The following is a 27,450-nucleotide window of genomic DNA, read 5'->3' as shown; positions in this document are numbered from 1 at the left end:
GAAAAAATTATATATGTAAAAACGGCTGGTATGGATACAGAAAGCACTATATAGAGGAGCGAACAACGTTTCGACCTTCTTCGGTCATCGTCAGGTTCACAAAGAAAGAAAGAGGTAACTGACCGATAGCTGACCCATGTTTGAAGGCGGTTGTGTAATTGAGTGTAGGAATATAGAGGGCGTGCTTAGATGTTGGATATATTTATTAATATAGGTATAAGTGTGTTCCTATGTATTGGTTTATTTTGAGCTTGAGTCGTATAAGTAAGGCTTCTTTAATTTTGCGTTTGTTTACCTTTGTTTCTTGATTGATTATTTGTGTGTTTTCTATGTTTATGTTGTGTTTATTTGATTTGCAGTGTTCGTTATAGTGAAGCTCAGTTTCACTCTTTTCTACAGCCATTTAGTGTAGGTTTATTAGTGTATTTCATTCATTTATTAACACATTCAACAGCCATTTAGTGTATGTTTATTAGTGTATTTCATTCATTTATTAACACATTCAACAGCCATTTAGTGTATATTTATTTGTGTATTTCATTCATTTATTAACACATTCAACAGCCATTTAGTGTATGTTTATTTGTGTATTTCATTCATTTATTAACACATTCAACAGCCATTTAGTGTATGTTTATTTGTGTATTTCATTCATTTATTAACACATTCAACAGCCATTTAGTGTATGTTTATTTGTGTATTTCATTCATTTATTAACACATTCAACAGCCATTTAGTGTATGTTTATTTGTGTATTTCTTTCATTTATTAACATATTCAACAACCATAGACTGTATGTTTATTAGCCTACTTCATTCATTTACTAACACATTTATCGACCCAGGAATGTATGTTTAAGCCTACGTTTTTCATCCTTATGACGTTACTAGTCTGTCTATATTTCTTATGTTTTTATGGCATTATCTTTATTTCTTTGTATTACTAGTTATCTGAACTGTTTGTTAGACTCATTGTTTCGAGAGTATATCTCCAGCTCTTTTTTTATGACTTTAAGTAATTTATTTTGATCAGCGATATATTATTTTGTCTCAAACTTTTGCCCCTGTTGTTTTCCAATTCCTTAGTTTATACTGTCTGGTGGTTAAGACACTCATCTCGGATTGAAACATGTTTTAATTACGGGGACATTTTCTCGGTTTGGGATTGACAACTTTGTAAACTGTGATTGGATTTGTTCCAAATAACATGGGAACATTAAGGTTGTGACTCCTCGTCTCAGTAAACAAAAAAATAAAAAAAAATCAGATTGTCGATAATTTTGGATCGTGTGGAGGAATTTATTGAATTTTGGAGGTGAACGTTGACGTTGTGCGATATAAATACATAAAATCTTGAATAGGAACGGCTGAGCAAGGGAATGCTATTTCTCTTGTTTTATATTTTATTAAGTTATTTCAACTCATTGCTGTAACATTATTGGTTGTAAAAATAATTTCTTTATTCGATTGCGTTTTTTTGTTTCATCAGAATTGTTCTCTGCAGTTTTATTTGAGTTCTCTTTGTCATTCTGTTAATGACAGCTGCTCGTTGACTTACCTTGTCGTCGAGCTGCTTGACTTAGTCCGTCTACCTGCACACCCGTACTTTTATTAAATTGGGTGTGTATTCTACGTCATCGTAAGCGTTTTATCCCATTTCCCAAGTAACATTAGTTAATAGTAGGTCTGTATCTGACTCACCGGTTGAAACGAGCGAGTTCATTTTTCGTGTAGTGACAGCGACAGCCATTAATTCTAATCCGAAACAAACTAACAACAACATATCTAACAATCTACAGGCCCACGCACTCTTTTTACTTCCTGAAGTTTTAGCTCAAAGAGAATAGAAGCATTATAAGCGTAGGAAAGAAAAGAAAAACAAAGGTTTTCTGTTGTAGAATGTGGAAGACTAACATATGAAACAAACACCATTTTGTTTGTACGTAAATTGCCCTACGTAGTACATGAAAAACCGTTTAATTATAATCATTACTTACACGTTCCTGAAACATGTGGAACAAAGAGTATAGGCACTCAGTGCTTTGTTTGTTTATTTACTAATGTAGTTTTAAGAAACTTCATGAAGTTTTAGCAGACTATATTTGTCACGAAGCGTCCATCAAATGGTGGTACCATCTGGTATAAAGGTTGTTGTTAGAAATCACTTCGTATCTGCGAAACAGCACGAAGAGAACTCGCATCTTCCAGTTCATAGTGGCAAAATTCTCGCGACTATTTTGCGAACTGAACAGATTAAATATGAATTGCCTGTTTACTCTAAGCCATTTGTTAGGCTTAGAGAACTTGTGATCAATTCTGTGAATTTAAACTTTAAATATTTGATTGCTTGCTTCAAATCACATCTTAGGCTTAGAAAATTTACACACAAATCCCCCTCGCTGACACTTTTACGGGTTAATTGTTTACTCCAAATTGCCAACTGGGTTTTAAAAATGAACATCCAAATCAGTGCTCTTAAGCTTTTACTATTTGACTGCTTGCTCTCAATCACCTTTTGAGGTTAGAAACTTTACAACCGGAACCCCGCACTGAAACTTCTACAATGTGGTTGTTTACTTCACGTCAGTTTTTGGCTTTAGAAGTTGAAGGCAGTACTAAAATGAAACTGGTATGTCTGTAAATTTTATTATTTTCTTTCTTTTCTAATTTAGAAAGGCGTAGACAGTATTGTTTTTCTCTAAACGTTTGTTTTCTCAAGAAACTTTGTAGATAAACTTAATAGCTCGTGACAGTTTTTGGCAAGTTTGTAGGCTTGCAACAATGAAATTTGGGTTTCGATACCCACGAGGGGCGCTACATAGATAGCCCAAATAAAAATGTTTCAATCTCGTGTCTGAAATATTGTAATTATATATCTCTTACATATATTTAGACAGAATTTAAATTAGTGCGAAAACATTCATGAAAGTGGTTGTTATTTCTTCTAAAATGGGTTGAAGTTGTTTTTTTTATATAAAAACGCTTTGATAAACTTAATTTCGATTGTTTAAACTTGCCCGGGCAAAACTGGACAGATATTTCTGTGTTAAACGTTCAATATGTACTTAACGAGAGCTTATAATTTTCAAAATGTCCTTGTGCATGCCTTGTGTAAAAATCTTACTTTTACAGTTCAGCCCCCACACCCCTCAGTGGCACAGCGATATGTCTGTGGGCTCACTCCGCTAAAAATCGGGTTTTGATACCCGTGGGGGGCAGAGCACAGATAGCCCATTATGTAACTTTGTGCTTAATACGAAACAAAAAAATTATATTTCGGTTAACGCATGCGTATGGCGAACTACAAACTGCTCAAGACTTTATTTTTCCTATAAAATTTAATATATATTTTTTTAAACAGAAAACGGTTGAAATACACTTATTATAGACATAGCACTTTCTCCTTTCCGGGATATATTTTTGTAAATGTTAATAACATACGATGAAATACTAAACGTTTGATAATATTTCACTAAAGAGTCACTTAAAATTTCGTTAAACAATCGGTATTACATATAATATTTAACTTCAATCAGAATTTGATACAAACAGTGTCTAGTCGGTCTTATAAGCTCTGGTATTAGTCGATAGGCTTGTTTTGGTTTGTCCTGAATTTCGTGCAAAGCTACACAAGGGCTGTCTGCGCTAGCCGTCCCTAATTAAGAAGTGTAAGACCAGAGGAAAGGCAGCTAGTCATCACCACCCACCGCCGACTCTTGGGCTACTTTTTTATCAACGAATAGTGGGATTGACCGTACTTTATAACGTCCACGCTGCTGAAAGGGCAAGCATGTTTGATGGGACGGGGATGCGAATCCGCGACCCTCAAATTAGGAGTCGAGTGCCCTAACTATCTAGCCCATGCTGGGCTTAGGCGAAACACCTGAATTGCACTGTAATGGCAGGTATAATGTTTCGAATATATTATTAAACATAATTCTTTGCTTTCACCACATGTGGTTTTCTTTCATTGACCTGCTACAGAAATAAGACTTCCTGGTTTACCAGCTCTATTGAATTACTACAAATTTGATCCAAATTATAATTTATAAATGGTATTAAAAATGAATGATGGCCAAGCATGTTAAGGCGTTCGACTCATAATCTGAGGGTCGCGGGTTCGCATCCCCTTCGCGCCAAACATACTCGTCCTTTCAGCCGTGGGAGCGTTATAATGTGACGGTTAATTCCACTATTCGTTGGTAAAAGAGTAGCCCAAGAATTGGCGATGGGTGGTGGTGACTAGCTACCTTCCCTCTAGTCTTACACTGCTAAATTACGGACGACTAGCGCAGATAGCCCTCGAGTAGCTTTGCGCGAAATTCAAAATTCAAATTAAAAAAATGAATGAACAATATTGTATTGTTAATTATCACCCTAACTTAATCTGTAAATGACTTTCATAAAATCGATAATAATTTACACCTGTTATGTATTATAACTTCAAATAGCCGAAATTTTAATTTAAAGTTAATTAAATATTTATCAGACTTGAGATTTTTATCAACAAGATTGCCACAATTTTGTTTATCAACATAAATTATAATTTACTATACAAATAATAATATAATTTGATAATAATGGTTTACATTACGAAAGTTTTCAAAGTTACAAACAATACTGAAGCTGTTATATGGTCTGAAACGCAACACTTTATCGACTGTTCACGGAGAGCAAATTAATTCTAATTTATATGCAAAAGTTTTGCAAATATTAAGTCTATCCGGTCTGGAACTGAACACTTTGTCGACAGTTTCTGAGAATCAAATTAATTTTATGTTGATATATAGATACACTTCACTTGATGGGAATTTTAGGCAGGTCTATTCTTCACACGTGAGTTTTTTTTATTATATTTTTCCGACGAAAATATTTAAAGCCCTCGTAGACGTAGTAGCGTCCAAAGTTAATTCAATGAAGTTTATAATGTCCAAAACCTATAAACGTTTCTGTTCAAATATCTGTAGTTCATCGATTAATAAGCTTATGTCACAATTATAGCATCCAAAACATATAGTATACTGACTGTAGCTGACCATCAATATTCTATTACAGTGAGATTCTCGAAAGTTCAACAATGTTCGAAGATACGCTAGTTTTTTTCGTAAAACATATTGTTGATTCATACTCTCGAGAATCTACGAATTTAGAGAACAAAGGGGAATAATATACGTTACGTGCATCAAACTAAAACAAACACTAACATTCAAACAAATGCATAACAGTAAATCCATTTCACACTTCAGTTAATCCATCTAGTCCTTGCCACTACAGTTGTTAGTTGAATGGAATTATGTATTAATTATGTTTCTGGTTTAGTTTTTAGTACTTTAAACAGCTTGTCTATTGAAAATCTCAGACAAATAAATTAATAGGTCCTAAGTTACCCGTTTTACAAAATTCTGTATAAGTTGAGATTTAACATGATAATCTAAAAACACCATCTGTATAATATTTTAGTCAAATATTTTTAAGTCAAGTCTTTTTAAGTCTGTGATCATGTTTTAACCGCAACTTTTCTATAATACCATGTTTTGATTATAGTTTCAACCTGTTATTTTATTTTAAATGTTGTTTTAGCTTTATATTATCTTGAAATACCAGTTTTAAAATGTAATTATCAAAAGACACTGATACGTTGAAAGCTAATTTGAATAAGCAGTAATAGACACAGTGAAAATATTCTGCCATAGCATGCTTTTGTGATGAAGTGAAATAATGGTACGTTAAAACATGAACTTTAAATGAAATGACTGATGAGATGAAACATCGATCTATTGGTAATTGCTTCGACAATAAACTTAAGAGTGTCGTGCAATGTTGTTATTTTTTTTTTATTATTTCTTAAGGCCACAGCAATTTATATAATAACGAAGCAACATTATTTTAGGTAAAACTAAATTTTATTCGCAGATATAAGTGTGTTAACAGATAAATTCATGTTTTTATGTACGAAAGAACGTCGTAATCGCACCCCGACGCTTCCTGGGGAATTGTTTCCAAGCTCCGAAGTTAGCTAGACCCTTAAAAGTTAAAGCTACAATTTGTCCTCACTAAATGACAAAATAGTTGGGTGGAACTGAGTGGTGACTGCGGTGTCGCTTTTACAACTTATATTTTAAATCTAAATTATTTACCTAAGCCTAATAATTATGGGTAATTTTGCTGTTTCACATTTTCTGTCTCAATTAAACAATTTTGACGATAAAATTAGACTGACGGAAAAGACCACTTCCCAGATGATTCGACGTCTTTTTATAAAAAACAACTTATTGTCGCAGCAGACAAACATTGTATAGTAAGCTTTCTAGATCAGCCACCATTTCTCAGGTACGTTTGTTTGTTAGTGTTTTTTTTTCATTTCGCGCAAAGCTACACGAGGGTTATCTGCCCTAGCCGTCCTTAAGTTAGCAGTGTAAGACGAGCCAACTCTTGGGCTACTTACTATTTAACAACGAATAGTAAAATTGACCGAAAAATTATAATGCTTCCAAAGCTGAAGGGGCGAACACGTTTGGTGCAATGAGGATTCGAGTCAAGCTCCCTAACAACCATGCCGAGTCCTCTGAGGTTTGAAGAAGACGGACTGACGATCTTGTCGAAACACGTAATACGTTCCCCCCAAAATAAGTCACTTCACCATGCTTATAAACCATTGTTTGCCAGCTTATTGTTATGATTGGATGATATAATTTTGATTTATGAAAAGTGTTTATAACAGTATATCACGTTAAACATAAAAAGAACTGTGACGTTTGTTTTATACAAAGCTTTTTGTGTAATTTACGGTCACTTGCGAGAATAGGTGTTTAATTGTAATACGTTTACACAGACAGGTGTTTAACTGTAATACGTTTACACAGACAGTTGTTTAATTGTAATACGTTTACACAAACTGACGTTTAACTGAAATACGTTTACACAAACTGGCGTTTAACTGAAATACGTTTACACAGACAGGTGTTTAACTGTAATACGTTTACACAGACAGTTGTTTAACTGTAACTCGTTTATTGTGACTGGTATTTAACAGACAGATACAGTAAAACAAATCTAGCCAATAAGAAAAATGTTTGACAAATAAGTTTGTTTATAAATATTCCGCGTAAAGCTACCGTTCCAAATTTTCAAGTGTTTTTTCTTTACTAAAGAACAGTGGGATGGCTATCATATTATTACGGCCTCCTGGCAGAAAAGGACGATCATAATTGGCGACAGGTTTCGACCCCTGAACTTCCAAATTGCTCGAATAAGTAATTCCTTATTCTATGATTCAATATCAGCCGTCCCTCACTGGTACAGCGGCAAGTCTACAGATTTACAACGATTCCCCTCGGTGGATTCAGCAGATAGCCCACTGTAGTTTTGCTATAAGAAAACACACACACATTCAATAAGTTACTAGTGCTGAGTTTTGAAAAGTGCGTCTTGTTAAGAATCACAAACTTCAAAATGTGTTTTACATTCTGGACTATTTTGCCGATAGAGTTCACTAATATTTGTGAAAGTCATAACTTTGTCAAGCGTACGGTTTAATGGTTTTACTGCCAGCACAATTGTTTCAATAATCGCGAAATTTACATTGTCCAATAAAATGTTGAAGCTGTCTTCGGAATAACCACGTAAATGCTGCTGATGAAAGTAGAATTGAAAATGCAGAACGAAGGGAATCCTGTGACATGCGCAGACGCTAGTGTGTGGAAATAAAAATGAGTACAGTAAACGCCAACTCACTTTCTTATCGTAGGGTGTGTGTGTTTTGTTTGTTTTCGTTTTCGATGAGTGGACCGAACTTTGATTAATAAACAAATACTCTACAGGTTTACTTTCGGCTACCAGAGGGTACTACGGTCGGTATTTCACTGAAACAATTAACATGGAATGTGAGCTTAAGGAATCCTTTTCGTTAGTTGAATTTCTTTGCAACAAAGTATTTTATGTCTGGATAACCTGTTCGTTCTCTAGTAATAAAACGTAAAAAGTCGAAACTCCAAGCAAGAGGTAATGAAACAAGAATTCAACAAATATAAGCGAACTGAAACATTTTTGAAAGATTTATCTGACAGTTAGTTGTTACTGGTGTGGCTTATACCGCTGACGTACGGTAAGTATCACGTGATCATTTGTGTTGAGAGACGTAAATAATACGATTTTGAGAATCACTTCAAATGTTATACGAGCCCTAACCTACTACGTTACAATGGTTCAGCGGTAAGTTTGCGAACTAATGACTACAAATCGGGTTTCGATACCCTTGATAGGGACAGCACAGATAGCTCATTCTGTAACTTTGAACTTAACTACAAAGAAATGTATTATACTTGTACTAAGCATTTTTTTTTTTACGTCCCAATGAATACTCATACGGTGTTTTGGTGTTAAGAAAACGTGAAATGTAGATTCAGATATTCAAGTATGGCATTGAGTCAGACTTTATACCAATCACAAAGCTGTTAGAAACAAAACGCTTGAAATGAACTGATAGTTCTATGTCTGTCGGTCAATTTTTTTTTCGAAAATCTCTTACGAAAAATCAAACAAAAGAGAATATTCATACAGATGAGAAACAGAGAGAAAGTGGATAATTTTTGGGTGACACTCGTTATTGTGGAGAAAATTTTGCTGTATTTCATAGTTTGAAATCCTTTTTTATCAACTTTTCATCCAGAAGACAGAATAAAACACAACTGACCCCTCTTGAAAAAATAATAAAGCTTAAGCCATCATTACCTGCTAATCCCTGTAAACTAAACTGTATAACTTGTGAGTGATGAAGTAAATCATGTTAAGGTTTATGGTAAACTATTGAAATGAAATAAAACTGTTTCATCTTGAACGTTTCTAAAGTGTTGAACAGTTGTAGAAAGCTGTATCTGTTCTTACTTTGCTAACAATACATAACCTATTCTACATGATATTTGCCAACGGCAAAAATGAATTCTATCGTAACGTATACATATAAACATAGAGTGTATCACTTGTGTAGTATAGATAACAAATTAACAGAAACGAGTTTGTTTGTTTTTGAATTTCGCACAAAGCTACTCGAGGGCTATCTGTGCTAGCCGTCCCTAATTTAGCAGTGTAAGACTAGAGGGAAGACAGTTAGTCATCACCACCCACCGCCATCTCTTGGGCTACTCTTTTACCAACGAGTAGTGGGATTGATCATCACATTATAACGTCCCCACGGCTGAAAGGGCGAGCATGTTTGGCGCGACGGGGATTCGAACCCGCGACCCTCAGATTACGAGTCGCACGCCTTAACAGAAATGAGCACACTTACAATATTGCACCATAAACGTTGTATTGGTTTTGATTCTGTTATAATTCGTCTACAAATTATAGTTATTAATATACATCAACCTTTATAAACCTCTGTGGTGAGGATTTGTGTTTGGTTTGTTTTCAGTTTCGTGTAAGCAACACGAGGGGCTATCTGCGCTCGCCGTCCCTTATTTAGCAGTGTAAGATTAGAGGGGAAGCAGCTAGTCATCACCACCTACCGCCAACTCTTGGGCTACTCTTTTACCAACGGATAGTGGGATTGACCGTCACATTATAACGCCCCCACGGCTGAAACGGTGAGCACGTTTGGTGCGACGGGGATTCGAACCCGCGACCTTCGGATTACGAATCGATCGCCTTAACCCATCCGGCCATGCCGGGCCCGTGGTGAGGAAGCCCAGTGGGCTTGTAGAATGGTCTAGGTATACGTGTTTCTGATGATATGTTAAATATATTTTAGTAATTGTAGTAGAAATATCGGAGTTTCTATGCATTTCTAAAACATACATCATTTAATACAATGGCCTCAAATCTCCCCTGTGGCTAAAGGGTAAGGCCCGGTGCTTATAACACTAAAAATCTGGTTTCGATACCTACGACAAAACTATGCTCACCAGATAAAATTAACGATGAATTAGACAAAATAAAACAATACTTCACCAACATCAATAAGTTTCCTCCACAAACCGTAGAAAACATTATACGCACACACCTAGACGGAAAGCAAAATCAACCAACTAAAGTAAATACAGCTCACGAATCAAAAAACCACGAAACCGTATACTGCTGTATACCATATATTCCTGACATCAGCAAACAAATAACCAACATTTGGCAAAAATTAGTAACAAAATATAACATTCCAATTAATACCAAATTTATTCAAAAACCCGGCACAAAACTGAGGTCTATACTATGTAAAAACTACACTGACAAACACCACACCAACATTAGTTATAAAATACAATGTGATAACTGCCACGACTTCTATATTGGAGAAACAAGTAGAAAAATGGAAACCAGATTCAAAGAACATAAAAAGTCACCTTCACACGTTTTCGAACACTGCAAGTCAAATAAACACAACATAACCATAGAAAACACTCAAATACTAAATAAAAAAACAAACATAAACAAACGCAAAATTAAAGAAGCCTTACTTATACAACAACTTAAACCCAAAATAAACCAATATAAAGGAACGCCTTTATACCTATATTAATAAAATAAATAAAATTATATATTCAAACATTAATACCGCCCTCTACATTTCGACACACAGTTACACAACCCCTTTCAAACATGTGGTCAGCTTCCGGTCAGTTACCTCTTTCTTTGTGAACCTGACGATGACCGAAGAAGGTCGAAACGTTGTTCGCTCTTCTATGTAAAAGTGTTTTCTCAGCCCAAATGAGCCGTTTTTGCATATAAATTTCTCAACAAGTGGGTTTCTCGTCATCACTGATTATAGATAACCCACTGTGTTGTTGTTTTTCTGATTACGCTAAATTTGCTTGCTTGGTTTGCTTGTTTTTAAGTTTAAACCTACACAATTGGCTGCCTATGAAATGTTATACACCAATTATAATTCTTCTTTAATTGTATATATTTACGTCAACAAAAAATGACGACCTTTTACCTATGACTATTTCGCAAACCAATCACCTGTAATCAAATATAACCATTGACAGTTAATTACAAGGAAGTAAGTTTATTATAAATATCAAAAGATATAGCTTAAAGGGAAGGGTACTATATTGAACGGGTGTAACAACTCAAATATGTAGGTGGAGTCTAATGACCGAATGGATACATAGTAACCAATGGTCAAAAACCACAATGTGCCTATTATCCAATAGTATCCAAACATGTAGCAAACTTCTTTATTATTGGAAGAAAAGGAAAAGCAATGGGAACATACCGCTTCAAGTAACGTCTAGAGTCGTGACGTCACAACTAGGTGCCTGGAATTAGAAAGCTGCCACCGATAGATGGAGCTCCCAGAACAAAAATTAACAAGAAAAAAGAACTACATAAGAGTTTGTGTCCCCAAGGAAGTTAGATAGGTGAGCTGGTGGACTCGGTCAACAAGAAACAAAGGTAAAGGTGTCATACGGGCGTATGAAGTTTAACATACGTTTCTAAACCGCTTGGACCGTGAGCTATATCGCAGTGAAAACTTCGGTTCACCGACCGTTGTGCGCATGTGTGTACGTGTGCGTTTGAAACTTAGTGACTGGTACAAAGTTTCATTTTGAGAATTTCAATACTTACGTAGAATCCCAAAGACCAAAAAGAACTGATGCCTATATTTGCATATCTATAGGAGTAAGTTTGTTTGTTTTTTAAATTTTTGTTGTTGTTGTTATTGGGGGAATACATGTACTTTGTAATCTCAAACGTTTAAGTTAAATATATTTAAAAGATAGACGGAAATTTTGACATTTGCGAGTAAAACGAAGACATGCGCGTTAAAAGAACCCTCTGAGGACATCTCTGATTTACAAAAATAATTGGTCACTTTAGAACAGTCACTTTTATGACTTTTGAGCCTTATTAGGTCATTAGTCCTTTGAATTCAGTGAACAGTGATGGAAATGACACCAACGGTCAACCAGTGCCAGGCTGCGGCTTATCGATGGACATATGACGGTCCACGTATGACCGAGGTTCCGCCAGATGACATGAATCAGTTTTACCACTATGCGAATAACACGAACATGAGCAACTCTGTGATGAGCCCAACCGGATACTACAGTGGTTCATCTATGCATAGTTACCGGTCTCCTAATGGTAAGCCAATATACCAGACTAAAAACATGCTCGAGAAAGGTATAGATGATTGAAATGTTTTAAACAACTAACATGTTTCACTTGTACTTCATAAAGACAATTCTATTTGAGGATGAACTTGACTGGGTTATAAATATCTGTCTGAATTATAAAATAACATTTGAATTAATGTAGTTAAATGAAGTGGATTAAAAACTAATTCTATGTTTAGATTTAAAAAATAATAATTACTGAATTACGAACTAGTTATATTTACATGTCAAGTGTGGGAGACCTGAGAAGTAATTATTCATGTACTCTAAGAGATAACTGTTTCTCTGCATTAAAAATTATCTTTTTGGGGTAGATGTATTGTAGCTATAAGTAGAAATAATTGTTTTCGTGGATTAAAAAGTAATTGTGTCAAAGGGTACACACCTGTTTGGAATGGAGACCCATTTTTCTGCACTAAAAGGCTGTTTGTCGGTATTAAAGATAGAGGCCCAACACGGCCAGGTGATAAAGGCACTCGACTCGTAATCCAAAGTTCGCGGGTTCGAATCCCCATAACACCAAATATGCTCGCTCTTTCAGCCGTAAGGGGGGATTATAATGTGACAGTCAATCCCACTATTCATTGGTAAAAGAGTAGCCCAAGAGCTGGCGGTGAGTGATGATGACTAACTGCCTTTCCTCTAGTCTTACACTGCTAAATTAGGGAGGGCTAGCGCAGATAGCCCTCGTGTAGCTTTGCGCGAAATTCAAAACAAACCAATTAAAGATAGTCGTTTGTTTAAACTGAAATATCTGGACTAAGATGTGATCGTTTCTCTAGATTAAGTGATCATTATTTACCTGAAGAGTAAAGATGTCTGTTTATTGGAGTTGAGAAGTCATGTTTCGCTCGCTACAGAGCGCCAAAAAAGTCTGCAACTATGGGCACTTCAACAAATTGTACAGAATGTCTTCCACGCTGTACAAGTTTGGATTAAACAAAAAAATTAAATCGACTTTTTTACGCTTTCACAACACCATTATCAATCACTTATCTGAAAAACTTCAAATCACCTATGGTTCTAGATAAATAGATACACACGGCCTTCGAAAAGTGGACTTAATCTTTTTGTTTCGAGGACAAAGTAACTATTTGTCTATATATTAAGAGCACCTATCTATTCAGATGAAGTTTTTATTATTTGAATGGGTAACGTTTGTTTGTTGTTGTTATTTTTTTGAATTTCGCACAAAGCTACTCGAGAGCTATCTGTGCGAGCCGTCCCTAATTTAGCAGTGTAAGACTAGAGGGAAGACAGCTAGTCATCACCACCCACCGCCAACTGTTGGGCTACTATTTTACCTTACCAACGAATAGTGGGATTGAACGTCACATTATAACGCCCCCACGGCTGGAAGGGCGAGCATGTTTGGTGCGACGGAGATTCGAACACGCGACCTTCAGATTACGAGTCGAGTGCCTTCACCCACCTGGCCATGCCGGGCCTTTGAATGGATTACGAAGTAGTATATATTTGTTTAATTAAGTAACAGTTTTATGTTTATATAACGAAGTTATCATTCACTTCTAGTAATGAAGAAATATTTTACTGGTCGAACATTATATATCGGTCTGTATTAAAAAGTAATTATTTCTTGGACTAACGGTATATATTTGCCTGTATTAAGAACTATTTTCTTGGTTTAAAAATAGATACTTCTAAATATTAAAGTATGTGTGTTTATTTAGTTAAAGAGGTAAGATTTTATCCAAATTAAGATATATTTATTAATATATAATAAAGTGTAAATATTTTAGGATATACAACGAAAAATCCTTAAAAGTTTTATTATGCATAAGACTTAAATAATTTAGGAAAACACTTTTCTGTAAACGTTCTCATGTCAGTTGTTACATGTAAACAAAATTAGAGAGATTTTTTCAATATTCTATTTCGTTCATTCTGTTATACTCACTATTTAGTTCTGATTCTTAAATACATCACGGCCCTTACGTCAATACTTACCACAAAATAATCATTGATTTCTATTAAAAATTCGTACAAATGTGTCGCTTTCGTGTGGACTTTCTGCAAGCTGTCTACTTATCTTAAAGTGTAATAATAAATTTTCCAAATTATTATTATATTACCATGATGTATTTCCATACACCATATGGTTTACTTGTAAACACAGTTCTATTTAAAATAACAACATTCTATAAACACTCGTACTTATCAGTTTGTAGAAACGTGTTTGTTGTTTTTATTTCAACTCAAAAACAAACGAATAACGTGTAATAATCTTTGTCGTTTTACTGAACATTTTTGCAGTTACCTGTATGCGTGTCTGTAGTTATTTTTTGAAATGTACTGAGATATTTACACGAAAACACCAGTTACCTGTATACGTGTCTGTAGTTATTTGTTAACACGTGTTTATATGCTTACACGAAAACAGCAGTAACTTGTACGTACATTCATGGTTGTGTATTATTAATACGTGTACTTTAAGTATTGTAAACTCTGACAGGAATAATAGTAACATAGTCATAAATATTTATTTTCATTCCTCATATATTAATATAAATAATGTTGTTGTTTTTCTGATTTTTAAAGTTCGTTAATAATTAAACAAGCCAGAGGAAACATAAGTTACTAGATCTGTTTGTTTCCTGCTCATCTGTATCAAAAATCTGAAGGTGAAATTATTTAACTGATGTTAAAATAAACCAGATATTAGTTGCTCTAAGGAACAAGTGTTGTGTGATCTAAGGGCTAAGAAGCTATAATGATTTAACCTAAGTGCTGATATGGTAGTCTTTCGAAATAATTATGTATTGTTGTAGGATCTGAACATTGATGAGTTTTATGTTCTTTATTGAAATAGAGCTGTGTAATCTAAAAACTATTGAGTCATATCTGTTAAAGTTGTCTATAAAGTGTTGAAACACATAAAAATTGAATTATGACTTTTCAGTTATCGATACTGTGTTGTGAGGTTCAAGTATTGAAAAACAAAAAGTATCCTATCTTTCAATAGGTTGCTGTTAAATATAATAACTTTGAGGTTTGTTTTGTCTAATCTTTAGTCTGCGAGACCAAAAAAACTGATGAACTTTAGCCCTAAGTCGTAAAATATGAACCTGTTAGTTTTAGCCAGTCTAACTTTAGATTTCGCTCCGTGAAAATAGCGAGGTTTAGTTGTTGGAATTATTTGTAAGGTTTTGAGAAATCTAAAATCTGAAGAACTGCACATATTTCCTGCCTGATATTAATGTTTTAAAATCTGAGATTTAATAAAAGCATTTTCCGGAATATCTAATAAAATGTTCTTCAGGATGTAGCTAGAAATTATGTCGAATATAATCAGCAAGAATATTTGTAAAATATCAGAGCTTAAGGAAATATAATTAATTCCTATATTGTAGCAGAAAATAGAAATCTCAGATATTAATTTTTGTGTATCTTATCTCTTGCTTACAAAGTAGAAATCAAATATTATATCTCTATTTTCGAACTCTCAGGAGCTCGATTCCGTTCAGTGGACTCAGCAGGTAGCCCGATGTGGTCCTGCTATAAGAAAAACATACATTTTACAACCTCCAAACTCAGTGGCACAGTGACATGTCTGCGGACTTACAACGTTATAATCTAGATATCGATACCCGTGGTGGACAGAGCACAGATAGTTCATTGTGTAGTTTGGTGCTGAATTACAAATAATAAATCTCTATTTTCTTGTCCTTGCTTTCTTGAAATGTTTTATCGTGTGTTGGTTATATTTTCATGATGTAATTCAAAGGTGGAGGATAATTAATGCAGTTCGCACATAGCTGTGCACACATAATTTTATCAGTACTGTTTAAAAGTGAAACTATAAATAAACTACTTGCACATAGCTGTGCACACATAATTTTATCAGTACTGTTTAAAAGTGAAACTATAAATACACTAGTTGCACATAGCTGTGCACACATAATTTTGTCAGTACTGTTTAAAAGTGAAACTATAAATACACTAGTTGCACATAGCTGTGCACACATAATTTTATCAGTACTGTTTAAAAGTGAAACTATAAATAACCTAGTTGCACATAGCTGTGCACACATAATTTTATCAGTATTGTTTAAAAGTGAAACTATAAATAACCTAGTTGCACATAGCTGTGCACACATAATTTTATCAGTATTGTTTAAAAGTGAAACTATAAATAAACTAGTTGCACATAGCTGTGCACACATAATCTTCTCAGTACTGTTTTAAGAGTAAAACTATAAATAAACTAGTTGTATATAATTGTACACACATAATTTTATTAGTACTGTTAAGGCCCTGCATGGCCAGGTGGGTTAAGGCATGCGACTCGTAATCTTTGGGTCGCGGGTTCGCATCCCCGTCGCACCAAACATGCTCGCCATTTTCAGCCGTGGGGGCTTTATAAAGTGACGGTCAATCCCACTATTCGTTGGTAAAAGAGTAGCCCAAGAGTTGGCGGCGGGTGGTGATGACTAGCTACCTTCTCTCTAGTCTTACACTACCAAATTAGGGACTGCTAGCGCAGATAGCCCTCGAGTAGCTTTGCGCGAAGTTCAAAAACAAAACTAACAAAGAGTACTGAATAAGAGTGAAATGATTGGTTAGAAACATTAGCCTAAAAACCCTCATTAACGTACACCTAATATAATCATTACAGCATTTAATTTTCAGCTCAATAAACATTTTTTTAAAACAAAGTTTAAGGTGTCCTTAACTTTGAAACGTTCGAGGAGAAACAGGTTGTGATCAAACGTCTGTTGTCAGCTTGAGAAAGAAAAGCAAATTTATGCACAAAGAAAACAAGAGAATCGAACGCACGTTTATAATACCGCGGAAATATACAATTAAACAACTAAAGCATAAACAGTTGTTGTCAACATATTCGTTTATTAGACTAGGTTTCACTGGAGATTCAAGGGAAACTTTAATAATACTCTTATAAATTAGTTTGTTTCTCTCTGAATTTCGCGCAAAGATATACAAGGGCTATCTATGCTAGCTAATCGTAATTTAGCAATGTAGGTACAGAGGGAAGCTAGTCATAAACACCCAGCGCTAGCTCTTGGGCTACTCTTTTATCAACTAACAGTGGGATTGACCGTCACTTATAATACCCACGCGCCCCTCAGGTTGCGAATCGAGTGCCCTAACCACTTGGCCCTCTGGGAACGACATAATTTAAAACAAACTCGCAAACCAAAAAAAATTTCGGCGTCCGAAATCGACACATGCATGAGAAAGGGGTAGAAAAGACAGTGTAATATTAAGTTGATATTAATTATACGAGTTTGTTTTTGGTTTTGAATTTCGCGCAAAGCTACATGAGGGCTATCTGCGATAGCCGTCCCGAATTTAGCAGTTTGAGACTAGAGGGAATTCAACTAGTCATTGCCATTCACCGCCAACTTTTGGGATACTCTTTTACAAACAAATAGTGGGATTGACCGTAACATTATAACGCCCCCACGGCTAAAAGGGCAAGCATGTTTGGTACGACGGGGATTCGAACCCGCGACCCTCGGATTACAAGTCGTGTGCCTTAACCACCTGGCCATGCCGGGGCCATTATACGAGTTAAAAGTACATTTCACCTCACCATCCAGTTTAGGTGTAACATTTCTGTACTGATTAGTCTGATTGCAAGTGAATTGAATATTTGTTTGAAAATGTCACACTGGTGAAGTAAAGAACCTGTGTCTTGTCGTGTTATGATAGTTGATTTGCAATATTACTTTAAATGATATTTCTAAGTTGGGCTCGTTGTGTATCTTGAGCTTCCATCAGTCATGTGTAAGTTTTTATACTTTTACAAGGTTTATTTTTCTATTTTTTTCTCCATCATCAGGGAGAATGTCTGCAAATTCAATGTACACCCATTTCCATCCGTGGATTTCTGACACACCTACACCCATGGTTTCTCATCCATCTCCTCACGGATCCCCCTGGTGCTCTACATTCCCCAACAAGTCGTCCCCCCACCCCAGTTCAGCAACGAGATCATATGCAGTACAATCTTCAAACTGTTCATCTTTTTCGAGCCACAGCACCCGTCACCTCTTTGGTTTTCCTCCGACACCCCCGAAGGATGCAGCTCCAGAAATGTTCTCCCATACAGCGTCATCCTGCCATGGGGATACCAAATCCAATCGATCTGACCATTGCTCATCAATGGATGGGAAAATTAGCACTTCGGCGGCTTCACTTTCCAACTTTAACAACAACTATTTGAGTAGCAACCACAAAAGAGACTATAATCTCCACCACCAAATGACTAACACTGACTCCATTTCTTATCCATCCCGTGGACTTGTTAGTCCACATCATCTTCCGAGCTGTGTGACCCCTACGTATGGTTCCTACTACAACAACTTGTCTAGCCTTGCTGACACTTCTGAGGATTCGTGTAACGATAAAACCAAGAAGAAAGGTCGCTCGAGTAAAGGTAGGAATCACACTTTACACTGTAATTATCTTCAAGTAAAGGTAGGAATCACACTTTACACTGTAATTATCTTCAAGTAAAGGTAGGAATCATACTTCATACTATAATTATCTTCTAAATGGCAATAGAGATGTTGGTAAAAATCCAAGAAGCCAGCTATCAATGATGTCAATATGTCTTCGGACTTGCAACGCTAGAAATCGGGCACATATGGCTCATTGCGTTGCTTTGTATTTAACGTCAAACAAAGAAACAAGCAAAAAACTCTTTTATTTTTTAACAGAGTGTTAGTGTTAATCATAACACATGCTCAACATGTCCCAGACATCCTACAGTAATATATCTCTATAGAACTATGTTTGTATTAATCAACTGTTCTTGAATGTCCCCTGTACCAAGTGTTTAACACCTCTTGATTACAACTCCATTGGTAAGTGGTAGTTCCGATCCAAATCCACTGAGCGTCACTTAGGATTTAATTTAATGCGTTTACTACGTTTGCTCTACAAATATATATATATATATACATATTTTAATTTTCTTATAGCTTAACACTATTCAAATGGAAATGAATGCTTTGCATTATAAAGAGAACATGACCACGTGATTTTTGGCAGACGTGTGTCTTTTCTAATAAAATTAATTACACGCCTAAGTCTGAGAAACAAACTGATGAACGTTAATTATAAGCTAACAGCTTATAGAAACACACTTTTAACGACAGTATCCGTTGAAACTTAATTTCTGACTCGTTAAGACGTTAAGACGTTCGACTCGTAATCCGAGGCCCGCGGTTTCGAATCCCGGTCGCACCAAACACGCTCGCCCTTTCAGCCGTGGGGGCGTTATAATGGTACGATCAATCCCACTATTGGTTGGTAAAAGAGTAGCCCAAGAGTTGGCGGTGGGTGTTGATGACTACCCGCCTTCCCTCTAGTCTAAAACTGCTAAATTAGGGACGGCTAGCACAGATAGCCCTCGAGTAGCTTTGCGTGAAATTCAAAACAAACAAACAATGAAAAACATTTGTTTTATTTCATTATCGTTTAATTCATCAATAATAAAACGCCGACTAGAAGTTTCATAAATACGTTACAATGCGAAAAAAAAACTTAGCTGTCAAATAATAACGTTTATAGTTTATAAGAGACTAACTGATTTCACTCAAGCTGACAATTCATCAGGACAAACAGTGTTAAGCGATTTAGGCTTAGCAAAAAAATTCAGAATAATTCGAGTCTGCGCCATGAGGGGGTGTTCATGCGAGAATATATAAACATAATTGTTGTATTACACACTTTTAACACTCATAATCACGTTTAGAGATATAACAATTAAATAAACAAATTATAATAAAAATCTAACGTCACACTTACCGTTCTTCTAACTCCATGGTCAGTTCAAACAAACTTGAAAAACACTGAATCGTGGACATTGGGAGTGCTGACAATAATAAATTTATTAGACAGTGATAATGGATTAGGTAAAATATCATCAAATATACCGTTTGAAAATGTTTTTAACAGGACTTTCACCAGTGTAAACACTAGTAGTTTGTTTCCAGTGATAGAGTGAGAAAAAAAAACGTGAACCATTAGGTAACCAGTACTTGGTGGTTGTTTTCAATACTTAAAAGAACAATTATTAGACATAAATCAATATATTTTATTTTTATAAGTTTATTGAATATATTAAGTATGAACAATTAACTATTATATCCGTTAACTTGAAGAATGATAATAGTATTGCATGGAAACAGTTGTTACGGTTTAACTTAGTCGAGTTACAAAGGAAAAGAGAGGTATCTTCAATTCTCAAATAATCCTTGAATAGAAAGAGAGGTATCTTCAGTTGTCAAATAATCCTTGAATGGAAAGAGAGGAATCTTCAGTTCTCAAATAATCCTTGAATAGAAAGAGAGGAATCTTCAGTTGTCAAATAATCCTTGAATGGAAAGAGAGGTATCTTCAGTTGTCAAATAATCCTTGAATGGAAAGAGAGGGATCTTCAGTTGTCAAATAATCCTTGAATAGAAAGAGAGGGATCTTCAGTTGTCAAATAATCCTTGAATGGAAAGAGAGGGATCTTCAGTTGTCAAATAATCCTTGAATAGAAAGAGAGGCATCTTCAGTTGTCAAATAATCCTTGAATGGAAAGAGAGGGATCTTCAGTTGTCAAATAATCCTTGAATGGAAAGAGAGGGATCTTCAGTTGTCAAATAATCCTTGAATAGAAAGAGAGGAATCTTCAGTTGTCAAATAATCCTTGAATAGAAAGAGAGGTATCTTCAGTTGTCAAATAATTCTTGAACAGGAAGAGAGGCATCTTCAGTTGTCAAATAATCCTTGAATGGAAAGAGAGGAATCTTCAGTTGTCAAATAATCCTTGAATAGAAAGAGAGGTATCTTCAGTTGTCAAATAATTCTTGAACAGGAAGAGAGGCATCTTCAGTTGTCAAATAATCCTTGAATAGAAAGAGAGGTATCTTCAGTTGTCAAATAATTCTTGAACAGGAAGAGAGGCATCTTCAGTTGTCAAATAATCCTTGAATGGAAAGAGAGGGATCTTCAGTTGTCAAATAATCCTTGAATGGAAAGAGAGGTATCTTCAGTTCTCAAATAATCCTTGAATAGAAAGAGAGGAATCTTCAGTTGTCAAATAATCCTTGAATGGAAAGAGAGGTATCTTCAGTTGTCAAATAATCCTTGAATGGAAAGAGAGGGATCTTCAGTTGTCAAATAATCCTTGAATAGAAAGAGAGGGATCTTCAGTTGTCAAATAATCCTTGAATGGAAAGAGAGGGATCTTCAGTTGTCAAATAATCCTTGAATAGAAAGAGAGGCATCTTCAGTTGTCAAATAATCCTTGAATGGAAAGAGAGGGATCTTCAGTTGTCAAATAATCCTTGAATGGAAAGAGAGGGATCTTCAGTTGTCAAATAATCCTTGAATAGAAAGAGAGGTATCTTCAGTTGTCAAATAATCCTTGAATAGAAAGAGAGGTATCTTCAGTTGTCAAATAATTCTTGAACAGGAAGAGAGGCATCTTCAGTTGTCAAATAATCCTTGAATGGAAAGAGAGGAATCTTCAGTTGTCAAATAATCCTTGAATAGAAAGAGAGGTATCTTCAGTTGTCAAATAATTCTTGAACAGGAAGAGAGGCATCTTCAGTTGTCAAATAATCCTTGAATGGAAAGAGAGGGATCTTCAGTTGTCAAATAATCCTTGAATAGAAAGAGAGGAATCTTCAGTTGTCAAATAATCCTTGAATAGAAAGAGAGGTATCTTCAGTTGTCAAATAATTCTTGAACAGGAAGAGAGGCATCTTCAGTTGTCAAATAATCCTTGAATAGAAAGAGAGGAATCTTCAGTTGTCAAATAATTCTTGAACAGGAAGAGAGGTATCTTCAGTTGTCAAATAATTCTTGAACAGGAAGAGAGGCATCTTCAGTTGTCAAATAATCCTTGAATGGAAAGAGAGGAATCTTCAGTTCTCAAATAATCCTTGAATGGAAAGAGAGGTATCTTCAGTTCTCAAATAATCCCTAATTTTTTTCAAATAAATCAAACATACTTGAAGTAGGCACATATTTTGACACTTCAAAAATAAAATGAAATATCCCACTACTAGGAACTCTTGCTACAAGTCATTGACGTGAAACATAACCTAAAGTTATAAATACATCAATATAACATTTACTACTGTATCACGTAACATGAAGTATTCAATTGTAGGGAAGTCTTGCCATAAGCTGTTGGCGTTAAACACATTTCTCTATAACTTAGAGTTACCGACACACTTATGTAGCAGCGACTACTATCGCACGTAACATAAATTATCCAAATACAAAGAGGCCATAAGACAGTCGCAGCACGATATCATCAATTAACAGGATTATTTTTGATAGAAGTTAATCATTGTTGAAGGGGTTCTTTTTTTTTTTGTCGGAATGTGGATGTGAGTAATAACTGGAGAGATCTTTTTCGGTAACGATAGTTTGATTTCTAACATTACTAGTGACATTGAAATGATTATAGTATTTTAAATGCCATGAGTGCATAAAACAAAACTGAAACCGAAATTATGCAAAGCTCACGAGATTACCAACACAGCAAAAAGAAGGCCTGAATAGCATTCACGGATTTCAGTCTGGTTTAATGACGTTCAATATATTATTTATGAGCTAAGTAAATTATGTAATAAAACTAATCCTATTGATTGTAAAATATTATCGATAACATATCTTTTTTTTCTTTCCTACAGTAAATAAATAATTAATTCTCACTTGAAGCAGTAATAATGACATGTGAAAAAATTAGACATTAATTTTCAAGCACAAAACTCTTCAGTTAATTGCAGAGGCCTGCGATGGTTTTATTGTCTTGAAATATTTACATGTTCTACGAAAAATCCGTCTTATTCTATCACACACAGATTTTTCACAAAATGCCATATATATATTTTTACGTAAGTGAATTATTTTCGTTAAAATTGGGTCACATTTTGATCACCACTGGCTATAGTTTTTCTAGACCAATCGCGACGTGAGGCTCTTATGGATCGTCCTAGAATCCAAAGATAAAAATAAAATATGTTTATTGTGGTAAACAAAGTAATAATTTGATCTATGTTGTTATTGTTTTTTATCTAAGAGGTTTTTCGTCGTTCCGATTTGTAAAAAAAAAATCCTTACGTGATATAAAAAAAAACATTTCGGAATATGCGTAGCTGGACTATGAAAAGTCCATTATTAACACCGATAACTTTTACGACATTTAAATTCGCAGGTCTCTGTTATGTTTTTATAAATCAATATCATTAAATGTTAAGCTAACAAAACGTGAAAAACGTAAAATAAACGCCAGAGTTCTCTTACGAATTCACTTCTATTTGAAGTGTCTTAAAGAAATATTATAACACTAACAACCGGCTTCCTTACATAAGTATCACTCTTCAGAAACGTAATTGTTTATAACATAATAACTTGTTAGTTATTTATCTGTGTGACAGTATTCGGTTTCGTTATATAAGTATCACTCTTGAGAAACGTAGTTGTTAATAACATAATAACTTGTTAGTTATGTATCTGTGTGACAGTATTCGGTTTCGTTGAATTCAAGGATATACTCATATAAGTTTGAAGAACAACATTTAAATCGTGAAACTGATTGCTAATAATTTAATAATTCATTAAGACTGTATATAAAAATGAACTCATAAGGTAAATTTTAGTTTTCAATGTAACGTTTCAGTGTAAATGATTCAACCATTACGTACAAATTTATACGTCAAAATAAACGTTTTATGGCAGACCATGTTGTCAGCAGTAAAACAAATAAGTTTCTCTAACTGCCAGTGAGTAAGGTTTTATAGGTTTATTTATAAGTTAAATATCACTTATTTGTGTACATGTTTCACAAAATATTCTAATCTTGCTATTTTATGTGGTTAGACAAATAAGAAATCATAGCAACCATAGTAATCTTATTGAAATTATTTGTTTACAGAGAAGAAATGGTGTGTAAATTGTAGTAATATTATTGGTTTATTTGTTTACAGAAGGAAGAGAGTGTGTCAAATGTAGTAATATTACTGGTGTATTTGTTAACAGAAGGAAGAGAGCGTGTAAACTGTAGTAATATTATTGGCTTATTTGTTTACAGAAAGAAGAGAGTGTGTAAACTGTAGTAATATTACTGGTGTATTTATTGACAGAAAGAAGAGAGTGTGTAAACTGTAGTAATATTATTGGTGTATTTCTTAACAGAAGGAAGAGAGTGTGCCAACTGTAGTAATACAATTGTTTTATTTGTTAACAGAAGGAAGAGAGTGTGCCAACTGTAGTAATACAATTGTTTTATTTGTTTACAGAAGGAAGAGAGTGTGTCAACTGTGGTTCCACTTCTACACCTCTATGGAGAAGAGACAGTACAGGACATTACCTTTGTAATGCCTGTGGGTTATATCATAAGATGAATGGGCAGAGCAGGCCGCTTATTAAACCTAAACGGAGGCTGGTGAGTGTATATTACACTTAGTACACTAATGAATTATAAAGCATTCAAAATTTACATGAATCTGAATATTATTTTGCAAGTATCCCGACCAATAATTTGTTTCTTTAAACTGTGACAATTTTCATGATTAATGTACGTGTAAAGAATGCCTTTTCTTCTCAAATTAACAATTCATTGCGACTAAAAATTTGTAAAAACACTACGTTTATTATGGAGTAATTTTAAATCATATGGGCATTCTCTTGGCTCTCGCTCAGTGACAAGTTATAACGTGTTGGAACACATTGCCATATGGCTTTAACACCTAATAACTATACCAACTTAATGATAAATGAAGCCGCCCAGAATGTATTATTGTGTTTGATATATTCTCCACTAATCACGAATCAGTTTTTGTGTTATTGTGTTTGATATATTCTCCACTAATCATGTATCAGTTTTTGTGTTATTGTGTTTGAAATATTCTCCACTAATCACGTATCAGGTTTTGTATTATTGTGTTTAAAATATTCTCCACTAATCGTGTATCAGTTTTTGTATTATTGTGTTTAAAATATTCTCCACTAATCGTATATCAGTTTTTGTATTATTGTGTTTAAAATATTCTCCACTAATTATGTATCAGTTTTTGTATTATTGTGTTTGAAATATTCTCCACTAATCACGTATCAGTTTTTGTATTATTGTGTTTGAAATATTCTCCACTAATCACGTATCAGGTTTTATATTATTGTGTTTAAAATATTCTCCACTAATCGTGTATCAGTTTTTGTATTACTGTGTTTATAATATTCTCCACTAATTATGTATCAGTTTTTGTATTACTGTGTTTAAAATATTCTCCGCTAATTATGTATCAGTTTTTGTATTACTGTGTTTAAAATGTTCTCCACTAATCACGTACCAGTTTTTGTATTATTGTGTTAAAAATATTCTCCGCTAGTCATGTATCAGGTTTTGTATTACTGTGTTTAAAATATTCTCCACTAATCGTGTATCAGTTTTTGTATTATTGTGTTTAAAATATTCTTCACTAATCATGTATCAGGTTTTGTATTACTGTGTTTAAAATATTCTCCACTAATCAAGTATCAGTTTTTGTATTATTGTGTTTAAAATATTCTCCACTAATCACGTATAATTTTTGTATTATTGTGTTTGATATATTCTCCATTAATCACATATCAGTTTTTGAAAATGTTTTGTACCATATAGTTTTCTCTACAAAATTTTCTGGATAGAATAAGAGAGCATGACAAAAATTCTCAAAAACTAACACGCGCGCACCGTGGTCGCACTATCTTGATTTTGATTTGCTGATTTAGCGTCCGGCAAGGATCGTTTAATAGGGTTTGGTTTAAATAACATGTCAACAAGCGCCTGTTCAATAAATTGAAAAAGCCTGTGTTTGTCGATGAATATGTATATTTGTAATTCACGTAATCTCCTTGTCGACTTCGTTATTTCAGTCTTATGTGACGAGGGCAACATAATGCCCGAACAGGTCAAAGTATTTGTTTAGTAGTGCCCATTAAAAACTACTAAAACAACAACTACAACTGCAGAAATATCACACATATAACAGTAAAATAACCTCACATCTGTTCGCTTAGACTTGATCTAAATTGTTTTATTTAGAATTATTTCATGAGTATCAGGATACGAATGTACTCATATTAGTAATAAGAACTATAACAGTTTATCTTTTAGAAAGTTTGATGATTTATCAGGACAAAACTAAACTCATATAGTGGTAACAGGACACTATAGTGTTCTTTGTAACTATAGAAGAATTATCACGACCAAACTCACATAGGGATAATACGACGCTATAGTGTTCCTTGTAACTATAGAATAATTATAAAGACTAAACTCACATAGGGATAGCAGCACACTATAGTGTTCTTTTTGACTATAGAAGAACTATCAAGACTGAACTCACATAGCGATAACAGGATAATAAATCACATATAATAATAACAAAACAATGTAAACTCTTTTAGAAAGAATTTAACTTTCAGTACAATAACAGAACAAGACAGTCTATCCCTCGAAACAGTAAATGTCTGAAGACAAACTAAACTTACTTAGTAATAGCATAACATAACTTAAAGCATGATAACAGAACAGTAGAGCATTATTTCGACATTGTCAAGAATCGTAAAACAAAATTAAGTTATTCAACAGAACAGCGACGCTTTCACATTATATTTTATATCAGGTTAATTATAGAGATAAAGAGCAACTGATCTAGGTTGTTTGTTTGTATTTGTCGCGTACAGATAAACAATTAAAATAAATAATCTAATTGATGCAGTAAACTATACTAGAGCTCAAACAAATAATTAATTCTTAGAAAGTTAACAATCGTTAAAGGAACACTGACCAGTTGTGGAAAGAATGATATTGTCAAAAAATATAGAATACAGACTTATATTATAATTGGCAGCCTTTCAATATGACAAGGCCCGGCATGGCCTAGCGCGTAAGGCGTGCGACTCGTAATCCGAGGGTCGCGGGTTCGTGCCCGCGTCGCGCTAAACATGCTTGCCCTCCCAGCCGTGGGGGTGTATAATGTGACGGTCAATCCCACTATTCGTTGGTAAAAGAGTAGCCCAAGAGTTGGCGGTGGGTGGTGATGACTAGTTGCCTTCCCTCTAGTCTTACACTGCTAAATTAGGGACGGCTAGCACAGATAGCCCTCGTGTAGCTTTGTGCGAAATTCCCAAACAAACAATCAATATGACATATTTAATTATACCAGTATAAAACCTTGTACTAAACAAGCACGAATTTTGTTTTTTTCGTCATAAGTTGTTTTAGCTATTGGTATGTATATTTTAGCATGTGCCCCAGCTTTCTTTTAAAGGCTATTATATTGAAGAAACATATGGTAATA

General features: G+C 34.5%; 1 protein-coding gene across 2 annotated transcripts in view; it reads left to right on the top strand.

The window, feature by feature from the left end:
• The window catches only part of LOC143251085 (GATA-binding factor 3-like), a 49,993-nt gene that overhangs the window by 3,646 nt on the left and 18,897 nt on the right, over positions 1 to 27,450 (top strand). The window contains exons 1-3 of one of the 2 annotated variants that reach the window (XM_076502446.1): positions 11,100 to 12,080; positions 17,937 to 18,533; positions 24,406 to 24,551. In XM_076502446.1, coding sequence (XP_076358561.1) covers positions 11,879 to 12,080; positions 17,937 to 18,533; positions 24,406 to 24,551 — 945 coding nt within the window. In that variant the 5' untranslated portion in view covers positions 11,100 to 11,878. Of the gene's footprint in view, positions 1 to 11,099; positions 12,081 to 17,936; positions 18,534 to 24,405; positions 24,552 to 27,450 lie in introns of those variants that run through there. The other variant, XM_076502447.1, reaches the window with a different exon arrangement.

The sequence above is a fragment of the Tachypleus tridentatus genome, chromosome 5, assembly GCF_004210375.1.
Source record: "Tachypleus tridentatus isolate NWPU-2018 chromosome 5, ASM421037v1, whole genome shotgun sequence".
NCBI lineage: Eukaryota > Metazoa > Arthropoda > Merostomata > Xiphosura > Limulidae > Tachypleus > Tachypleus tridentatus.
Note: the sequence above shows the minus strand (reverse complement) of the source record. Positions and strands in the feature narration are given on the sequence as shown.